Raw genomic sequence first — 22711 nt, forward strand, 5'->3', positions numbered from 1 at the left:
TTATATTACACTTAAAATTCATTAGTTTAATGGTTTATAATTTAATATATAAAATATTTCCAAATATATAGCTTATGAGAAAATGTTTTAAAATGTGCTGCAAGTTACTTGGTTTCAGAGTACTGCATTCCCATCCTGTGAAAATGTGATTCAATAAAACCTACATATGCTGTATTAGGACCAAAGAACTTCATATTTATTTTAAATATCAAAATAACACAAAGAACTAGTTCAATATACAGTACACTTCCTACTCTTCACAGAGAACTGAAATTTTCTATAAAGACATTTATACTTAGGAACATTAGACAACCAAAGTATGTATAAAACTCACAAGATATTTTACACACAGTTCACAATAATTAATTCTGATATTTTAGATTTTTCTGTCATTGCTTTTAAAGTATCCTTAATTAAAACCAAAAATTATTATTTGAGACTGAAAACAAGTTCAAAAGCATTTCTACTTTAATGTACATTGTAAATCCCCATAATCAAAACACTTACTACACAATGTGGAACAGCTAAATGCCCAGTTTTGTATTATTTTCTGGCAGCCACACTCATCAACTGTAATACAGTTTTATCAATAGGGATAAGAAGAGTCCAATTGTTGGAAGGAATCAAAATTTTGTAATTACATCACAGTACATTGTCCAGCCTTAACGCAAGCAGGAATACCAAGCAAAAAAATGTGCAGTAACAATGAGATATATCCTCCTCATTCAATACATCTTTTAGAATCTCCAACAGCAATGCAAGCATTGATTACTTTTCTTTACCTAAGAATTTGACCAGACAAGGTTACATTCTTTGTATAACCTCTATGCTCCAAATATAATCCTTAATTTCTCCTCTGAATATAATCCTTAATTTCTCTTTATGTAATTGGCTGCATAGGCTAAATTCAAATTGTTTTAGGATTTTTCTCAAGATCATAGATATATGATCATACACAGCAAGCTGAAACATGAAAAGTAAACAAAACATAAACACTCCCTCTACAAAAACCTTCTTTTTCTCATCTTCCACACATCTTAATCCTATTACATCTATCTTATTAATGCTACTTCCGAAGAGAAAGAGCAGAAAGCATGCTAAGATTATAGGGAAAAGGTATCTTAAGTAAAAATAATTTTACAGGAAATAAGGAGGGGATTCCCTCTACCCTCAAAAAACAAACAAACAAACAAAAAACCCCACATTAGAGAAATGTGTAAAAGGGTAGGATATAAGGAAGAACTGTCTAGTTTCTAGAAGTTGTTTAGAAAATTATTCTCACATTATCCCTTATGCACTCTAACAGCAAGTAGCATTTACTATAACACTACTTAAAGTTTTAGAAACGCTACTTGTAGAGTATATTTCTAAGCATTTTAAATTTGGCACTGAATCTTAGAATATCCAAATACAACTTTCTTTAAAGTCCTAATTTTTCCTGAGTTTATCAACTCGTTATATATTGGTTAGGATGTTCCTGCTCCTAATAAGAAACTCATCTCAAACCATCACCTCTTGTTCAGTTTTAGGCAAACTGAAATAAGGTCATTCAGTGCAGAGTTGTGTAGTTATGGTTACTGGTTATTTAAAAGAGAGAGAAACAGAGACACAGATGCAGACACACTACTCATTTTATTTCACTTGTCAGATTCCTCTAATAAGCATGTAGAGACAGGCCCAAGAGTGGCTTCACAGTAACTATAAAGGCCACAACAGAGATTTTTTAAATGATATATAAATCATAAAAACAAATATTCACACTAACACTTAGTGCCAATTTGCCTATATAAACATAAAGCAACCTAAAAAAAAAGAAAAGCTGCCCAACCAGCAGGCAACACAATCATAACACCCATAACCAAAAAAATAAAAAATAAAAATAAAAATCTATTAATCAGTACACTCTAGCTAGCAGAATCAATTCTAAGCAACTACAACACATTGAAAAGGCACAAAGCATTCAATGCAGAAAAGACTGGGTATAAAAGGACACTGTCAAAGAGCTACTGCTCAAAATCTGACGTTTCATCACTGATATATGAGAATGATATGGTAGGAAGAAAACTCAAGCTTATAAACATATCACTCTGTGTTCTTAATTTGTTTGCAATTATATTGAAAAGCAACCAATGATAATTACTTATTATTATTAACCATTAATTAGCAGTTTAGAGTCACCCTACGAAGATGCTTTAACACTTTTTAAGGTTGATAGAAAATTATTAGTGTACCTATTTCATGACCTGCCATTGCCTAAAAGGAAGTCACTTAATAAAGCACCAATTTAAAACCGTATTTTTCCTACTCCTATTCTCCCAGCAATAAATGCCTTAATTACTTAAATGTATGCAAAGACTACTACCTTTACAATTGGTTAAATCTTGCTGGCATAAGGACCAACCCCTAACGTTAAATGGGATTTTAGGCTGCAAAAAAAAAAAAAAAAAAAAAAATAGGTGGGGTTTCTTACAAAAATAACTTCAACCTGACTTAAAAAAAAATCAAAGGCAAAAATTATTTTGATAGCGTAGTGTAAAAAATAGGCTTGTTTAGCATTTAGTAGTGTTCACTAACAAAGTAACATTGTATTAATTAAACTAAGGAAAACAGTATTCTCACTTATAATTGGTTTGTCAGTATGACTATTCCCAGAGTATTTTCTTCTGCTCCTATTTTTATACATATAAATACAAACAATAATCTCAGTATTCAAACTAACGACTTTAAAAAAAAAAAATCCATTATTCTAGGACTTCAACTGTGCTTCTTTGGACAAATAGTTATTCAAACAAGAAAGAATTTAAATTCTTTTAAACTATTTAATACCTACTAAAAATCTTTGGTGCATTTAAGTCAAAACCCATTAGATTAACACATTTCTGCACTTGATAAATTATTCCATTTACAGATTAAGTGCTAACTGCTATCTGCTAAAAATTAATTTAAAACAATAAATTATGCTCGCAAAATAAAAAAAAAAATTCTGAATGAGGCTAAACTTAGTTGCAAGATTCAAAATTTTAAGTACAGTTACAAAATAAATGGATTAGAGTTAGAGAGCATTTGTCCAAAATACTCTAAATCAAATATTACAAAAGGTCAACTGAAAAGAATAGGCCTCCTTTTATACTTTTTGTGCCAACTTTTGTCAAAAGCCTATGTACATTCAGTTTGCCCAAATCCATGAGGTTTTCACAATTGTAAAATTTTTTACATTTTTGGAAATTAGAGGCAGCAGATTAGTTTCATTTTGTTTTTGTTGTTGTTGTTTTCAATCATCCACTGAAACTATTTCTTTATCAGAATTATATTACACATCTCCCAGACTAGGTTAAGATTAAATGACAGGATGTAGTACCTGGCACATAGTAAGCATTCATTAATGCTAGCTTTCTTCTTTCCCTACTAGTAGCTCTGCCACTTACTGACCTTGTGAGCTTCAATGAGTCCTTTTATTTTAACCTCAAATTCTTTATCTATAAAGTGGGAATATAGCTTGTTCTTTCTATTTCAGGGATGGTTATGAGGTTCAAATGAGATAACATATATGAAAGCATTTTACAAAACAGTAAATCACTACTCAAGTTTAAGATATCTACAATAGTAACTAAATACAATTATATAATTATATTTCATTTTACTAAGAGATGTATTCCAAAAAAGTTCTACGTAAACCAATTCCTACAATTAAATTATATATTTAAAGCATTAGGACATTATTATTAAAAGAACTCTAAAGTAAATACCTTCAAAAATCAAAGTATTCTTTTCAATGTGAAAATGCAATATCTTCTTTTTCTGCCACCAAATGTATAATATACCATATACATACATGTATATAAATATATATATACTATCTGCCTTTTTATAAGTCTAAACTTTTCTACATTAGCTTATATGTAAGGCAGGCTACATTTTTATGTATGATTTCTTTCATTATAGTAAGATTTTTAGTTATAATATTGTCAGTCTTTATGATAAAAATCATAAAGATATGTATTTTTAAAAGTCAATTTGAAAGACTAACAGACTAACAGTACCTCATATAGTCAAGCTCAATCATGTAAGTACCCCAGATATAACATTTCCACACAAAGAAATAAGAATGCTTTAAAAAGGAGAACTTAGTATGTCCACTAGTCTTAAGACAATTACAACCAAACCTTGATAAATGAAGCTAAACTCAGACTGGTTTTATTATTTATATGAGCTACTTTGGTTAACTGCCTCAATTTTCAATATTTCTTTGTTTTATCTTCGCTAGTATGGCAAACATTGCTGTAAAGTACCTTTATTTCTTAAGTGCTTCAGCAACAGTTTCCACCACTACTAATTGGTTAAACTTTATTCATTAAAACTCCATTATTTTATTTGTGATTTTTTTTTTTCACAAGGGCGAGGCTAGACTTTACAGTTTACACACACAAAAAAGTGCTTAAAGCAATTAGGAGTGTAAACAAAACTGAAATAGAAAACTTTTAAAACTGCTATTTTCTAGTAGTTTATGTACAAATGACATGCTAATAATAAATCAACCCTGTCTAGTCTAATCTTCAAGCAACTCTACTAGGAAACATTATCTTAGTTTTTAGTTAAAATTGACTTGAAAATATGGAAAGTGCATGTCTTTAAAGGTATTTTATAATTTTGATTTTGTCCTCAATTTTAATTACTGAGGTTTTGCTGTAACTGCTATTTCCTTTCACCAAGTCCTCAACTTTTGTCTCATACAGAAATAAAAATTAAAGGTTAATTACAGACATTAGGCTTTTGTGAAGACAAAATTAAAGATCTAGATTGCATGTAAATGTGTATATAAGTAGTGGTTCCATTTAATTAAACAATGTTCAGTTAAATTAGGCACAAATTTCATAATTTGTTTGGCACCATTTCTAACAATTGAACACAAAATATCTAGGTTCTGCTTCCTAGAGTTTCTACCAGACAAGTAAATGAAACTAAAAGTAGCATGTTTAATTAAATTTCATCTAGTTACAACTGCTCTTTCCTCAGTGAGATGAAGATATATGCTATATTATATTAACATTTCTGAAATAAATAGTAAAGTACAAAAGGTGAACTTACCTTGAAAAAGATCTAGTTAAAACTCTCATATTTTTCTTGTAACACATTTTCAGTTTGTATAATTTAATGCCCAGACCTATGTTTGCCTTTCTTATTCGTAACAATTGAAGTATAGGCAAAAACCAATTATCTGGATTATTATTTCAGTCCTACATTTAACAGCTAATCTTACATTAGTTAAGCTTTCCGGCTTTGAGTATATCGAAAGTCCAAAGTCCAAAGGATAATGATAAACTAAAATTACAGATGAATGGAAAGACAACACAGAAATATCCAAGACATTCTTGTAAATTCAAATTCCTAATTTCAATTTTAAAAATTTGTATAAAGTAATAATGAATCTTAAGTTAGGATAAGAAACAGTTGCAATTATCAGTATACTCTTAATTCCTTTTTCAAGGCTATATGGTCCTCAAACTTGTTTGTAAGATGGGGAAGGAAGAAGAAGGGGAGGAATAAGATTAAAGAAGAATAAAAATTTCCACTGATGATTAAAAAAAATACTTCCATAATATCAGCAGCTAATAATTGCAAAAAATTTAAGAAACCATTAAAAGTTAGCACTGAATAATCTTTAAAAATCACAAAAATGTGCACAGAAATTTTATGTCAGAAATTTTGTCCAAATATTCATGTTCAGTAAATAGAGACACATAGTTTTCTTGATTTGAAACTGTTCTGAGGACTTGAGAAACTAGAGAAAATGAGAAAATAGCAGCCCCACAAATTTAAAAGCTATCAGCTCTACCATTAGCATATAACCGTCCAAAAATCTGTGGAATGTTTAGATTTACTCATGAATGATGCTCATTAGTAGAAATATTTTGAACACCAGTAGTGCTATCAAGGCCCAGTAATGTTCCAAGATAAGATTGTTCTCTAGGATCTAGCATTTGTTCAGGTCGAACTGGGTGAACTATATTTGCAGGTTGAGGAGTAAGAGTATATTTTTCCAGAAAAGCTAAATCTGCTGCTCGTGGATAATCAGTTGACTGTGGTTGTGATGACAGAATCTCATGAGAAGATGGTGGGAGAGTGGTAGTATGACGCACTAGGTCACTCGGAGTGTCAGGCATCTGAACTGGAACCAGTGTTACTGGAACACATACTTCCGCAGATACATTCTGTAACATCGTCTTGGCTTCCGATTGATAAACTTTGGGCTGGTCCATATATTGTTTTGTTTCTGTTTGAAAGATTTTGTCATCGGATGAGTACTCAACTGGCAAGGATACAAGTTTTTCCTCAGAAGTACTGAGAGGATCATCAGGAGATTTTATTTCATGAACATGGTCAATGTGGTATTTCAGCTTGTCTTTCCGCTTAAATGTTGCATTACAGTGCTGACAGTTGAAAGGTCGGGCATCAGAATGAATAACCAGGTGTTTTGTTAATGTCTTCTTAATTCTAAAAGACTGATTGCAAATTTGACACTTGTATGGTTTTTCACCTGTATGAACAAGAATATAATTAAATGTAAAATGTACTCAACTTGATAAGACAATGACTTCAAGTAGCAAACTTCAATGTGAATACTTGCAAGAACTTGATAATAGCAATAATACTGTATACTATCACAAAATGCAGACAGCACAGTAAACTGGTAAAAATAAGAGGCTTAAACATCAAAAAGATCTGGGTTTGAATTCTGGCTATCATACTTATTAGTCAAACATTTGAGCAAGCTACCCAACTTCTATGCCTAGTTTTATCATCTGTAATGTGGAATAATGATGATACCTACCTCACAGAGTTGGTAAATGGAATAAAAGAGAAAGTGGAGTAATAGGGCTTAGCACTGCACCTAGTACATAATAAGTGCTTGTAAACTATTATTATTGCTTACTTTTATTCCCATAGCCCTCAAAAAGTTAAACCAAAACACCTGATTTCCTCCCCCACACAAGGAGGATAAAAACTAAAACAGCAATTCTAATTAACCTGGTTCCTTGGATTAGATGAGAAGTAGTTATCTCTGGCCTGAGGTCAAAATAACAAGAGTTGTTCAGTGGAAAGAACAAAGAAATTGGACCTGTTTTTACTTCCCCCTCAGTCAGGTTCTCACACTATAGTTTTGTTTTGTTTTATATAAAACATTATAAATTCCTAGGTTAGCCAGTGTGGTAGGCAGAATGATGGCCTATCAAAGATGTACACACTCTGGTCCCAGGAAGCTGTAGATACTTATATGGTAAAAGAGACTTTGAAGATCAGATTAAGATAAGACCTTGAAATATGCAGACCAACAGGCGTACACAGGTGAGTCAAATCTAATCATAGGCGTCGTAGAAGATGGCCAATAACTGAGGAAGAATGGGTCAGACAGATGTAACATGAGAACTCAATCACTAATTGTTAGCTTTGAAAATGGAAGGAGGAAGCTAGAACATAAGGAATACTGCGGCCACTATAAGCTGAGAAAGGCTCTCAGTTTACAATAGGCAAGAAAACGAGAATCTCAGTCCTGGTCCTACAATTCCAATAATTGATTCCTGTCAGTAACCTGAATGAGCAGGAAACTCATTATTCCCTATAGCCCCTGGAAAGAAATACAGCCCTACCAAACACTTAGGTTTCAGCTTGGTGTCAGACTTCTGACCTAAAGAACTATATGGTAATAAATCTGTATTGTTTAAGCCACCAAATTTGTGGTGGTTTGTTAACAGCAGCAACAAAAAACTAATATATCCAGAAACACTAATACTGCAGTAGACACAAAGGCATTATTTTAAAGCCAAATTAGAAAATTATATATTGATCGTCACATGAGTTTGTTGATATTTTCTTCTCATTTCTCCATTTGAAACATCATCCATTCTCCTAGTAAATTAAAATATAATTACATCTTCAAGTCGAATCATTAATATCAAACTATTATTTGTTAAATATTATTGTTAAATATTTTGTAGCCCATTGGAACCTTCAAATCCCACTATCAGAAAATTTAGACAGACTGGGAGGCTGAGTACCTAGTACTATTGAATTTTTACTTGTTTCTGGACTAACATTATTACTGATGTCACACATTATATAGATAATTAACTTTTCAGAAAAAGTATTTTTAACTGTGTATAGAACACACAGCATCTAACATTTGATTTTAGAAGTGAATGCCTATAATCAGAGATAATATGGAAAAGCTCAGAGGAGAGTGCTTTGAAAACAACAAAACTTACACTTCCAAAATGCAAGAACTTTTAAGTGCTTTCTATAAATCCCTGGCATCAATACTTGCCATGCAAGGAGCATTCTATAATTTGTTTTTAAATAAGAACACGACCACAGCAATACTAACACCATCAAGAAGTACAGAATTTACTTTTAAAGACAAAAGTTTAAGTTTTGAGTGTTCTCTGGCACAGAATCAGCATGATGGTCCTTGAGTATCTTCATTAAAAAAGTTTTGTAAATGCAATGATGTTTTTAAACTTAGAATAATATTCAATCAGTTCTAGTGAATAACAGATACTTTTAGAAAAGTGTAATCCAAATGGGCATATTCCTTTGAGAAGTTTCGATTATCATTTTAAACAACTATCATTTTCAATAGAAAAATCAATTTAGGTTTTTAAAAAGATGAAAATTCATAAAGAAAATGTTAACATTATTAAATGTAAAAAGCACACCTAGAGTGCTTAAAGATACATAGCAGAAAAGGTGAAAACTATCAACTTGATGAAAAAATAAAATTAAGGAAATAAGCTTTCTGCAGTGAGAGTTTCTATAGTAAGATTATGTATTTAACAACAATAATGCAAGTGGAGTGCATCTCAAGATCATAAATCAGAGACATAAAGCAACCAAAAGGTCCCTTTCATTACATACAGAAAGAAGCATTAAGAGTAGAAGGAAATAAACAATACTCAAAGAGATGTAAACTAATAGCTAAAATCATAGAATCTATGAGCCTTTAGAATTTAAAAATGTCATCCACAGAATCACCTTTCTTTAGATATTAAAAATTGGTATGTGAAAAATGTACATTAAGAGACTTATTTCAGACTTGATAAGTAGTTTATATCATATCATGCCTCTTACTGATGAGGCGGAAAGATAAAAGATTTTTAAAAAATAACTCCCATCCCCAAATTACTCTTTGCAGGCATCAAAACACAGCCAAGTCAGCCAGAACCTAAGGGGGAAAGGACTGGTGACACAGGAAGTATAGAGGTGCTTTATTTTCTCCTCAGTGCACTTTCAGATTTAGTCTATGGGGAAATAGAGGCCAAGCTGCAGCCCAGCACTTGAGAAAATCTCACTGGAATGAGAAGATAAAAGTTGGAATTTGGGACTACCAAAGAAGTGAAGGGTCAGGAGCCTGAAAAAGAAGGAACAACAGAGAAATGAACAAAAATATCTGTATTTGCCAACTATTAAAAGAAACATTTGCTGGGTGAGACAGCTGGAAACCAAGAGTCAGAAGGCTACAGGGTTGACCAATATTCAGCAATCCCAAGAATATGGGAGACAGAGATTGGAGTTCAGGACTCACCAAAGTGAGGGACTCTAGTAAAAACACCATGCTGTCAGTAGAGACCCCAATACAATGATGAACTAGGAGAAAGGCAGATCAGAAGCAGCCAGAAACAGAACAAAGTCCTCTCATATTCTATTTGCTTGTGAGAAAAAAATTAAATCTATCTGGAAGGAACACATGTTCAAGAGCTTCTGTAATTTTTAACTCAAAAAATTGAAAGTTCAATACAAAGTGACCAGGTATGCCAAGAAACAGAATCAAATGATCAAATGTCAAGAGGGGAAAAAATGCAATACATACACCCAAAGCAAATATTATACATAAAAGACTGGGATATAAAAATCAATATGATTAATATGTACAGGAAAAAATAGGAAAAGTAAATTTTACCAGAGATTGGAATCTATGGGAAACAAAGGCAACTCTAGAAGAGGTAAGTGAAGATGTCTAATGTACATGTAATTGAAGTCTCCGAAAGAAGAGAGAGAGTAGGCAACAGCAATATTTAAAAAGAAAATGGCTAAGAATCTTTCTAAATAAAAGAAAGACATCAAGTCACAGATTCAATAAACACTACAAACCTCAGAAAATACAAAACACACACACACACACACACACACACACACACTCAAATCAAGGCACACTATAGTAAAACTTCTGAAAACCAAAACCAGAAAAATCTAAAAAAGTAGCCAATTAAAAAGAGACATTTCCTTCAAATGAGCGAAAATAAGACTGATAGTATATTTTTTTCAACAAAAGCAAAACAAGCTCCAAAACCAAAAATAACCTATCTAAAGTGCCAAATGAAAAAAAGCTGCTAACGTAAATTCTACAGTCAAAAAAATTATTACTTATGAGGTAAAATAAAAACATTTTCAAACAAATAATATGGTGCCAGCCAACTGCATGAAAGAGAACTTTTCATGCATAAGGAAAATGACCCCAGGTGGAAGAACAGTAAATAGTAAAGAATAAATACATGGTTAAATCTAAATAATATTAAATATTTAAAACAAAAAAGCAATGTATTTGGGTTTTAAGAGACATGAAGAATTAAAATACATACAATACATAAGAGATAAGAAAGATAAGGGTGTTATAAAGATTTGCAGTTTCTGGAAAGTGACGAACAATTTCAATTATTTTATTTATCTTTTCTAGAAGGTAAGGTAGACTGTAACAATTTCAGAATGCACACTGTTATCCTGGGTAACCACTAAAAACATAATGAAAGAACACAGAATTAAGAAGTTAATTGAGGGAAAAATGACAACAACAATACTTAATGATTATAAACAAAGTGAAGACAAGAGAAAAAAAGCATCAAGGAATCAATTGTGTAAACAGCATGATGATATATTCAAGCCCAAGTAAGTGAGAAATCACATATAATTTAAATGAGCTAAACATATAAATTAAAGGATAAAGATGATCAAAATAGATAATTAAACAATACCAAAAGATACATATCATAAATATAAGTCCAAAGAAGGCTTGGAAGTAAAAAATATATATATTTAATATGAAAGTACCCAAAAGAGTGCTGGTAATCTTTACCATAATAAACAGCAACATTTTATAATTATGTAAAAGACCGTTCAACAGAAAGATTTGACTAATAATATATATCTAATACATGTATTATATTACATATATAATATATATCTTAATATATAACATATATTACATATATCTAATAATATAACCTCAAATTACATAAAGCAAAAAATGAAAAAAATCAAAAGAAATAAACAATTTACAATCACGGTTATAGTAGAGACTTTCACATAAATCTCTCGGTAACTTACAAAATAAGTGGTAAAAAATCAAGAATGTAGAATATTTGAATGGAATATCTTCTCTGACAAGAGTAGAATTACGCTAGGTATCAGTAACATAAACTTGCTTAGAGAATCCCCAAATATTTAGGAATTGGATAATACAATTTGAAGTAAACCATTAATGAGAGAATAATTTAGAACAGACAGTAGAAAATATTTTTAACTGAATTATAATGGAAATATGAAATTAAAAATGACGTATGGATTGTAACTAAAGCAGTATTCAGAGGATAACATGGCTTTCAAATACATACAATAAACAATAAAAAATACTAAAATTTAACAACTTAGGCATCTACATAAAAAAGGCAGGGAAAGGCAAATTAAAAAAAAAAAAAATAGAAGCTGGTGGCTGATAAGATGACTAAACAGGAACAGCTCCAGTCTGCAGCTCCCAGCGAGATCAACGCAGAAGGCGGATGATTTCAGCATTTCCAACTGATGTACCCAACTCATCTCATTGGGACTGGCTAGACAGTGGGTGCAGCCCATGGAGGGTGAGCCGAACCAGGGTGGGGCATCGCCTCACTGAGGCTGAACAATGAGAACACATGGACCCAGGGAGCGGAACAGCACACACTGGGGCCTGTCGGGGGATGGGGGGTTTGGGGAGGGATAGCATAAGTAGAAATACCTAATGTAGGTGATGGGTTGATGGGTGCAGTAAACCACCACAGCACGTGTATACCTATGTAACAAACCTGCACATTCTGCGCATGTATCCCAGAACTTAAAGTATAATTTAAAAAAAAAAAGAAGAAATACAAACAAAATGGAAGAAATACAAAGAGAAAGCAGATATGAAAAATAAAATAAATCAACAAAGAAAAGAATCAGCAAAACCTTGTGGTTCTTTCAAAAGATTAATAAAATCAATAAATCCGTAGCATGAAAAGACATATTACTAGTAACGGGAATGACAAAAAGCTTATCACTAAAGACTATCATCACTAAAAAGATAAATAACAAAATAGCCCAAATTCTGCCAATAGATTTTACATTTTAGATTAATAGAATACCTTTAAAGTGAATAAATAAATTGAAAACATGACAGCTCTTTAACGGTCATACTAAAACATAAATTAAAATACACACTTAAAAAAATCTTCAATTAGGCCCAGCATGGTGGCTCACACCTGTAATCCCAGCACTTTGGGAGGCCGAGGTGGGTGGATCACGAGGTCAGGAGTTGGAGATCAGCCTGGCCAAGATGGTGAAATCCCATCTCTACTAAAAATAAAAAAAATTAGCCAGGTGTGGTGGCGGGCGCCTGTAATCCCAGCTACTCAGGAGACTGAGGCGGGAGAATCACTTGAACCCGGGAGGCGGAGGTTGCAGTGAGCCGAGATCATAGTATTGCACTCCAGTCTGGGCGACAGAGTGAGACTCAGTCTTAAAATAAAAAAAAAATAAAAAAACATTAATTAAAACCTTTCCCTACAGAAAACAAACTCAGGAATTTATTCTGTCAATTCTTCCAAACACTAATGAGGAAATGATGCCAATTTTACACAAACTCCTTCAGATAACTGAAAAAGATAAATTATTTCCCAAATCATGTTTTGAGACCAGCATAGTTATAACACAGCCTGTCAGGGACATTACAAGGGAAAAGATATAGGCAATATGTCTTGTGAACCAAAAAATGTACAAAATATAAGCAAATTGAATTCAATTATACAGGATAATATATCATAAACAGGATATATGCATGTCTGTACATTTGTTTGTGTGTTTGTTTGTTTGTTTTTGAAACAAGTTCTCACTCCATTACCCAGGCTGGAGTGTAGTGGTGCCATCCCAGCTCACTGCAGCCTCAATCTCCCAGGCTAGGCGATCCTCCCGCCTCTGCCTTTAGAGTAACTCAGACTACAAGCATGCGCCACCACACCCGGCTAATTTTTGGATTTTTCGTAGAGAAGGGGTTTTGCCATGTTGCCCAGGCTGGTCTTGGACTCCTGGGCTCAAGCAAACCATCCACCTCGACTTCCCAAAGTGCTGAGATTACAGGGGCTTGTGAGCCATTGCACCCAGCATGAACAAGATATATTCTATCTTCAGTACACCATGAACAGAATGAACAAGATAATATATCATGAGCAAGATACTATGTCAAACCAGTCTGGGTTTATTCCAGAAATGAGGTTTCATATTCAAAAATCAATCAGTATAATTTACCACATAAATAAAATAAAAAAATATGATCACCTCAATCCCTCAATCAATATAGAAAAAAGATAAAATTCAACAACTACTCATGACAAAAACTCTAAATAAACTAGGGATAGTAATTTCCTTATCTATCTACAAAAAACCTATAAATATATCATACTTAATTGTGAATTATTGAAAGCTTTTCCCTTGAAGATGAGAATAAGAAAATAATCTCTACTATCAATGTTTCTACTGGAGATGTGACCAAAGTAATAAGGTTTTACTTCCCAACCCCAAAAGACAGAGAGAGAGAGAGAGAGAGAGAGAGAGAGAGAGAGAGAGAGAGAGAGAGAGAAGTGTGTTATAAAGACTAAAAAGGGGAAAACGAACCTGTCATTATTCACAGATGACCTGTTTGCATGCTTTGAAAATTCCAAAAAAGATAGAGGCAAACTATAAAATTTAATAAGAAATTTAGCAAGGTCACTGGATAAAAAGTCAATAAACGAATTCAATTCTATTCCTATATACCAGAAACAAATAAAAAATAAAATTAAAAAAAGGTCAAAATTTGATACAAAAATATCAAATGCCTAGGTATAAATGTAATGCAAAATGTGTAAGATAGCTACACTAGAAACCACAAAACGTCTTTGAAAAAAATCTAAACAAATTAATGGAGGTGTTCACAGACTGGATGTTATGCTGTTGTAAAGAAAATCAATTAAGGAAAAGTTGACCACAGGTTCAATGAAATTCCAATAATTCACAGCAAGTATTTTTGTGTGTGGAAATTAACAGACTATTTATAAATTTATATAAAAATACAAACAGACAAAAATAATAAACACATTTGAAAATAACAAGTTGGCAAATAAAGCACACATATATGATCACTTAATTTACAACAATATGCCAATGAAATGTAGTGAGAAAGGATCATCTTTCCAAAAAATAGTGCTAAAGCAACTGGATAACCATATGTTAAAAAAAGAACTTTCACCTTTACCTAATAACAAACACAAAAGCAAATTATAGAAAGTTCATGGATCTAGATATGAAAGTTAAAATAAATCGTCTATAAGGTAACAGCAAAAAATATTAATGACCTTGGGTTGAGCAAAAGCTTCTTAAAGAAAACACAAAAGAACTATAAAGAAAAAAATGATACATGACGTCTTTAAAATTCAAAATCTTTGTTCATCAAAAGACATCATTAAGAGTGAAAAGGTAAGTCATAGAGGAGAAGATATCTGTAATATATATATATATATATCCGGAACGTAGAAAGAATATCTACAAATCCATTAGAAAAAGATAGACACTCTAATTTTTAAAAATAAGTACAAGAATTAATTTAGTATTCCATAAAAGTAGATACCCAAATGGCCAATGAGCACAACAACAGGTCCTCAACATCAATACTCATCACAGAAGTGCAAGCCGAAGCCACTCTCAGATAGTGTTACGTATCTATCAGATGGATTAAAAAAAAAACAACAACAAAAAAAAAACAAAAAAACAAAAACAAAACAGTATCAAATGTTGATGAAAATGTGAAGCAACTGAGATTTTCATACATGGCTGGTGGTGGTATAAACTGACATAATTACTTTGAAAAACTACTTAGTAGTATCTACTGAAGTAGAACATATGCATATCCTATGAGCCAGGAATCCTAGGGCCATGAATATATACAAGAGAAAAGAATGCATATGTGTATGAAAAGACATGGACAAGGATGTTCACAGCAGCTTTATTCATAAGAGAACCAAGCAAATATAAACCAAGTATCCATAAAAGTAGAATGAATAAATTGTAACGGTCATATGAAGATGAAAATGAAAAGAAACAAATTACTGTCATAACGGAATCCACACTTAATATTAAGAATCCGGAAAAAAAGATTACATATTACATGATTCCATTTACATGAAGTTCAAATAAAATTAATTTTTGGTGCTATTAATATAAATCAAAATAGTCATTATCTTTGCAAGGAGGTTACTGACTGGGAGGAGCCATAGAGAATCCTTCTGAAATCTTGGTAGTATTTTATATCTTGATCTGAGTAGTGGCTACATTGATGGATTCATTCATAAAAATTAATTGAGCTGTTTGAGATTTGTGCACTTGTGTGCTATACTTCAATTAAAAAAAAGCTTAGAAAGAAAATTCACCTTGAATAAAGAAATCAGTCAACATTAAAATCAAGTCCTAAATTTGTGGTCATCTTTATGCCAATTTAATGAATATGTTTCATCAAGACAACTGTTCAAGAATAGATGTAATCACTACATTCTGAAGATTGAACAAACAAAACTCATGATTAGAAAAAGCTATCTGTAGAAGAAAATCTTATATATATTTTCCAACTAATTTATCTAACTGTGTGGTTTAAAAATCAAAGAAATTAGAGAAGAGTCATAGGAGAACATAATAAATTTATTTACTCAACTAATATTTATTGAGTGCCAAACTCTTCACAAGCCCTAGGATATGCACTGATTGTACATACTCATCTGAAGCAATTAGGTGTACTGAACTGGCCAAAACTGAAACAAACACATCTTATTGTTTCTCCAGATGAGGATATGGAGAAAAGACATACTAATAGAAGAAAAAAAAGATATAGAGGAAGTCTAAGTAAATTCTAAAAACCAAAAATTTAGCAATATTTATAAATAATGAACTAAGAGTATCCTAACTAAGGAAAAAAAATCTGAAGAACAAAATTTTTCTGGTCACCTGCTGAGGGTAAGGATGGTTCAAAATCCTTCACCATTTCCTAGATAAACTATTCCACAAAATTACTATCTAATTTTACTCTATCTCTACATTTGGCAATTTTCCTTCTGATTAATAAACTCAGCAATTCTGCTTCCTTGATAAAGACACCCTAGCTAGTAAACATTAATATCTCATTTTCTAGAATGTAAATTAATGACATTCTGGCTAATCTATTCCCAGTATTTACTGTGAAGAATTATTCACAATACTTACAACTCTCAATGCACAGATAAAATTGAGTTTCTGAACCTATAAATCTCAAAAATGGACTTGGGAACATGGCGACCATTTCTTGCAAAAGCCACTCTGTGAAGTCCTGTCTGGGTAGACTGTTGGTCACTTTAGATTGGGAGTTGGTAAATAAAGTTTTATTGGAACACAGGCATGCTTCATCTGCTTACACAATGTCTGTGGCTGCTTTCAAACCACAACAGCAGAGCTGAAGGATTGTGACAGAGACTATTAGCTTGCAAAGCCTAAAACATTTACTATCTAGCCCTCAACAAGTATTTGCTGACTCTTGCCTTCTAATATTGTTCCCTCTCATTTCATAACAGCCATAGTCTTTGTCTTATTCCATCACAGAGCTCATGTCCTCAATTTTTTTTTTTTTTTTTTTGAGACGGAGTCTCACTCTGTCGCCCAGGCTGGAGTGCAGTGGCGGGATCTAGACTCACTGTAAGCTCCGCCTCCTGGGTTCACGCCATTCTCCTGCCTCAGCCTCCCGAGTAGCTGGGATTACAGGCGCCCACCACCACGCCCGGCTAATTTTTTGTAGTTTTAGTAGAGACGGGTTTCACCGTGTTAGCCAGGATGGTCTTGGTCTCCTGACCTCCTGATCCGCCCATCTCGGCCTCCCAAAGTGCTGGGATTACAGGTGTGAGCCACAGTTCCGGGCCATGTCCTCAATTTTCAAAGGACAGAGAGACTTGTCTTCTAATTCCAATTAACTGTGAAATATCCAGAGATTGATGTTCCACACTGTCCCTGGCTACCAACCAATAACTATAAATCAGTGTTTTTAAAAATTTCAATGCAACATAGCCAGCACTAAATTTCTACTCTGGAAAAATTCTTGAAGTTGTACACAATTCTTAAATCATTTATGGTTTGAAATTAACTTTCTATAAGTTCACCATCTCTTTCAAGTCATGAGTTCTTTAGGTTAATTATTTGCAAAAGATATGGAAGATACCATTAAGTTTGTTTCCTCATTTTACACTTTTATTTATGCTCCCCCAAATTATGCCTTTTTTTTTTTTTTTTGGAGGGGTGTCTAACTTTGCTTTTAACAGCAGCACTGTATCAGTAGTAAATCCTTTACTGCAACTATTTGCTACTAATATTGCCCAAATTCAGTTATTTACCATTCTAATATTTATGAAATCACTTATTTTTCTCTTCCAGAATAGCAGCTTGACAAAATCCGAATTGAATATAAAACAAAGCAGGCATAAATACATAAATGGGTTTGTTTCTTAAGGAAAACAAGGTTTTAAAAATGTTAATTTATATGTAAAGGCAAACAAGGCTTCAGACAATATATAAGAAAGAATCTAACATATTCTGTATTTCAAACTGTAGTAACATTCCCAAGGGAGAAAAAGGAAAGATTTCAAAAATGACAACTTCTGGAAGGTAGCTGACGCAAAGCATTCTAATATAACTACCTATAAATCATGACTGGCTATGTAAAAAGGAAAACGACACGATGGTAACTTGGTAAACAAGACAATGAGGTCATATTTGCATTACTCTTTGAAAAGAGAAGAGAATAAAAGATAACAAGGAATTTAATCTGAAGACTTAAGGAAAGCCTTCAGAAAGCGAAATAAAGAAGAACCGTAAGACAATCAGAAAAGGGAAAATTACAAAAATTAAATATCCTATGGATGAATTTTTCTCAAGTTTTATAAAATATTTAAAAGTATTGAAGCTTACATAACAGAGAATAGAAGATGAGTATATTGTTCAATCAGGGCATGAACTTCAACATAATAAGTAATACTCTTAATGGGGAAATCCAAAGAAATTTAACCAAGAACAACAAAGTTTAAATGCCTATATTTTACTTCTGATTACACATTTTTTTTTATATATATATATATGAACTACCCATTAAAATTTACCTGAATGCGTTCGAAAATGCATTTCCAGACTTGATTTGCCTTTAAAAATTTTCTTACAAACATCACATTGATGAAATGTTGCTTTATATCTAAGAAAATAAAAAGATTTGAGCTTTTCAATATAATTTTAATAACTGACAATATTAACAATTATATTAATAACTAACATAATGAAAATAAGTTGCAAATTCATTTACAACTATATATATTATTCTCACATTAACAAAGTAAAAAACTCCAAAGAAACATGGAAATACTTTTAATGTGTTGAGCTTGCCTCTGGTTCTTCCTCTTCCAGTTACATCCAACAAACGAATCTATAAAAAGAGGTCCGTAGATTTTCAACTGCTTTAAGTCACTGAACTTTTATTATTACTAGCTATCCAAATATACAAAAAGAAAAATTGTAAGGATAGAAACAGATCAAGAGTGGCATAAAGGGGAAATGAAGAGCTATCTAGAAAGGGACATGGCAGAAATTTTGTGGTGACGAAACTATTCCATATCTTAATTGTGGTGATGATTACATGACTTGCAGAATTATACACTAAAAAGAATGAATTTCACTTTCTGTAAATTACACCTTAACTAAATTTAAAAAATAGATGCTCAGGCTAATTAAAAAGCATCTGCAGCAATTTCAAAACCTGCATTTATCAAAAGGGTAAAATTGCTCTCATCGGTTTGTGTCCTAACAAAAAATTGTAAATTTGAACTTATAAATAAAATAAATTTTATACCTAAATTTAAAAATGAAATTAGTCCTTTATTTTTATTATAAAATATTAGACAGAAATAAAGCAATAAGTTACCAAAAAAATTAACTTAGTAAGCACCACAGCATAGTGCCTAAGAAGTGTCTGAATTAACAGTTCTCAACTGAAAATTTTATTGTGATAATTTGAGATATTTATAAAATAATTATTATTTAAGTGGCAGTTATTGAGAAAGCCACATCATCTCACCTTGGAAGCAATTCATATGGAATGAATACATGGCAAAATAATTAAATCAAACTTGGGCTACTTAATCTTCTGTAAAACAGTTTGCTCTTAACATACCCATTGAGTTTTACTGGAAATGTTTAGAACATTGTTACCAATACGAAATAGCAACATACTATGCCTAGGATTTCAAATGTCCCTCATTTTTCAATTTATCCAACCCAACATTTATAAGACAACATGCAAAGGACTCTCCTATAGGAACTTAATTCTACTTGATGAAACAGATGGTTGTTTTTATTTTCGTTAGAGACAGGGTCTTGGTCTGTCACCCAGACTGCAGTGCAGCGGCATCATAATAGCTCACTGCAGCCTTGAACTCCTAGGCTCAAGCTATTCTTCTGCCTCAGCCTCCTGAGTAGCTGAGACTACAGGTACATGCCACCACACCCAGATAATTTATTTTCTTTTATTGTTTTGTAGAGACAGGGTCTCACTTTGTTGCCCAGGCTGGTGTCAAACTCCTGAAACAAACATTTACACAGATAATTTGGATTTTGTGAATTGAGGTTGTCAGTAAATAACCCTGGCAAAAGACTCCTAACCAGGAGTTATGGAATAATGCTTGGTCTACCTTATTCCATTCATATCCATGGTAAATATAAACAGAGATACATGGGCACATAGAGAAAGAGGAAGCAGTACTCGACTGGGGGCAGTTTTGCCCCCATAAAACATGTGGCAATGCCTGAAGACGTTTTTGTTTTTCACAACTGGGTATAGGAGAATAAGTGCTACTGGCATATAATGGGTAGAAGTCATGCATATTGACAAATATCCTACAACACACAGGAAAAGAATTACTTGGTCCAAAATGTCAACAGTGTTTGGGCTGAGAAACCTTGCTCTATACTATGAACAAAGTGATATTTTCAACACAAATATGCACAAAACACTTTAACTTCCTCACAGTGGACTTAGGATAAATTCTGTAGGGCCTTGCATGGCTAAGACCCTATGAAAATATATCTTGTCATTATCACATGGATGCTAAGCCATATAGATTTTCAAGGAAGGAGAGCATAAACAATTCCAACTGAAGCAGAGATGTCAGTAAAAAAAGAACTTAAAAATGCCTATTGGATTCGGCAACAAAGAAGTCATACTGATAACTGTTTGAGCAGAATAAGATCAGAGGTCAGATTGCCACACTGACTGGAATGTGAAGAAGTGGTTACTGAAGTAGTCACCATAAAAAAGTTTAGAAGCAAAGATTAGAAAAATAATTGGTTGGAGGGGTGTTAATCCTTAGCACTCTTTGATATGCTCACAACCTTTAATCTTTATCCATAGCCCAAACTTCATTCCTGAGATTTAGACTACTATCCATCAAATTTTATGTTGACAATTTATATTGAGCATCTCAAAGTCAATAAACACCAAACAATTCATCATTTCCCTCTATAAGTTAATCATCTCTTCTATTCTCTTATCTCAGTGGCTGGAATCATCCACCCAGGCTTGCAAATAGAAATCATCTATGACTGCCCTTATTCCCTTACTCCCCGAAGTCAATCATGAAGTATTGCTAACAAGGGCCTAAATGTTTTTCAAATAAATATCACTTTTCATTACTAATGCAACTCCTGACTTTAGTCCCTCATTATCTTTTTCTCAGATTATAACAGCTGTCTAACTGGTTGATATACTTGCCTCTGGACTTATCCATCACAAATCCAACCTCCATACATCAGTAAAAGCGATATACCTAAAATACAAATCCAGCAGTGTCACTCCTTTGTTTAAAATTTTCATTGGCTTGTTAACATGTAGAATGAAGCACAAGTTCCACAAAATGATACATAGGGCTCCATATTCTAGATCTACCACCATTAGCCAGTCTTCGCAAAAAAGTAGAGTCTACAGATTCTAGTTCCTCAATTATCTAGGCCAGCCAACAGGGCCACATGCCTGTTAAATAAAAGGTGATGGTAGGTCCCAAAACTCCTTTCACAGGGTCCACAAGATCAACATTTTTTTCAAAATAATAAGACATTATCTGCCTTTTTAACTATGCTGACATTGACACTACGATGCAAACGGAACAGTGGGTAAACTGCTGGTACACTGCTAGTATCTTACTTAGCTCTAAGTAAAGCAGTAGTATTAAAATTTACTAATAATTGTATTCTTTACTACCATATACTCACAAAAAGAAAAAAATGTAATGAAAGAGTAAGATTACTGATTTTACTATATTTTGCCCTTTCAGGCCTTGGCCTTTTAAATATTCTCTGATAAAATGAGAAGTACACATGAAGCACTTCTACTATATACCAAAACATGATGGTTATCTCAAGGAAAAGCACCTCTCAAAAATGAAATGAAGTGAGCTGGTCACTTCAAGACAAACAGCCGACAATGTTTGCTATCAATGATAAAATCTGAGCTTTCAAGCTAATATTAGAACTTTGGAATACTTGTATTTACCACTGTGATCTTGACAGCTTTCCAGTACTTCTTTCTGAGAGACTGGAGGCAATATTAACAAATGTGATCTGTTAATAGTATGCTGTGAAATGTGCTAACATTTGGAAAATCTGCATAACTCAGTGAGCCCATATTTTCTCAATAACAAACACATGATCTTACAAAATTATGCATGGTAAAAAAAAATCCATTCAATGTATAAGAGACCAAGAGATTGAATGTAATAGAGTGTGAAAACCTCATTAATCCTGTTTCACATTCCACCTTACAACTACCTTTAGGAAACTACCACTTGTTTAGCTTTAGTGTAGTAATAAAGAGGAATATCTATAATTACCTGAGAAGACTATTAACAATATTCCTCTTTTTTCAAACTACATATCTATGTAAGGCTAGGTTTTCTTCATTGCTTCAACCAACATAACATATCACAACAGCTATGACAATGCTGCAGTCTTCTATTAAGCCATGAGAGATTTATAAAAATGTAAAATAATGTTGCTCTTTTAATATTTTGTTTTGTAGTTATTTCTTAAAAAATCACTATTTATGTTAGCATATGATAGCAAATGAATTAATATTTGAAAATGTCTTATTTCTAATGATTCAAATTATTTATTTAAATAAGTTATATTTTATATTATCTTACATTATAATTTATATTAAGATATATTAATATATTAAAATATATTCATATTATATTATTATATAATTTATATATCTAAAAGCCAAATAATTTGTAAGGTTATAAAGAAATCATGAAGAAAAAAAGTTACAGGACCTTTGGAGTAAGTGAGC

General features: G+C 32.4%; 1 protein-coding gene across 1 annotated transcript in view; it reads right to left on the reverse strand.

Annotated features, from left to right (window-relative positions):
* Positions 1-445: 445 nt before the first annotated feature.
* Positions 446-22711, reverse strand: part of LOC105484657 (zinc finger and BTB domain containing 41) — a 51795-nt gene continuing 29529 nt past the window's right edge. Inside the window, exons 10-11 of the mRNA XM_011746490.3 lie at positions 18480-18568; positions 446-6535 (exon numbers count right to left, since the gene is read on the reverse strand). Of these exons, the coding sequence (XP_011744792.1) occupies positions 5880-6535; positions 18480-18568 (745 nt within the window). The 3' untranslated portion in view covers positions 446-5879. The remainder of the gene's footprint in view (positions 6536-18479; positions 18569-22711) is intronic.

Source organism: Macaca nemestrina, chromosome 1, assembly GCF_043159975.1.
Source record: "Macaca nemestrina isolate mMacNem1 chromosome 1, mMacNem.hap1, whole genome shotgun sequence".
Taxonomy (NCBI): Eukaryota; Metazoa; Chordata; class Mammalia; order Primates; family Cercopithecidae; genus Macaca; species Macaca nemestrina.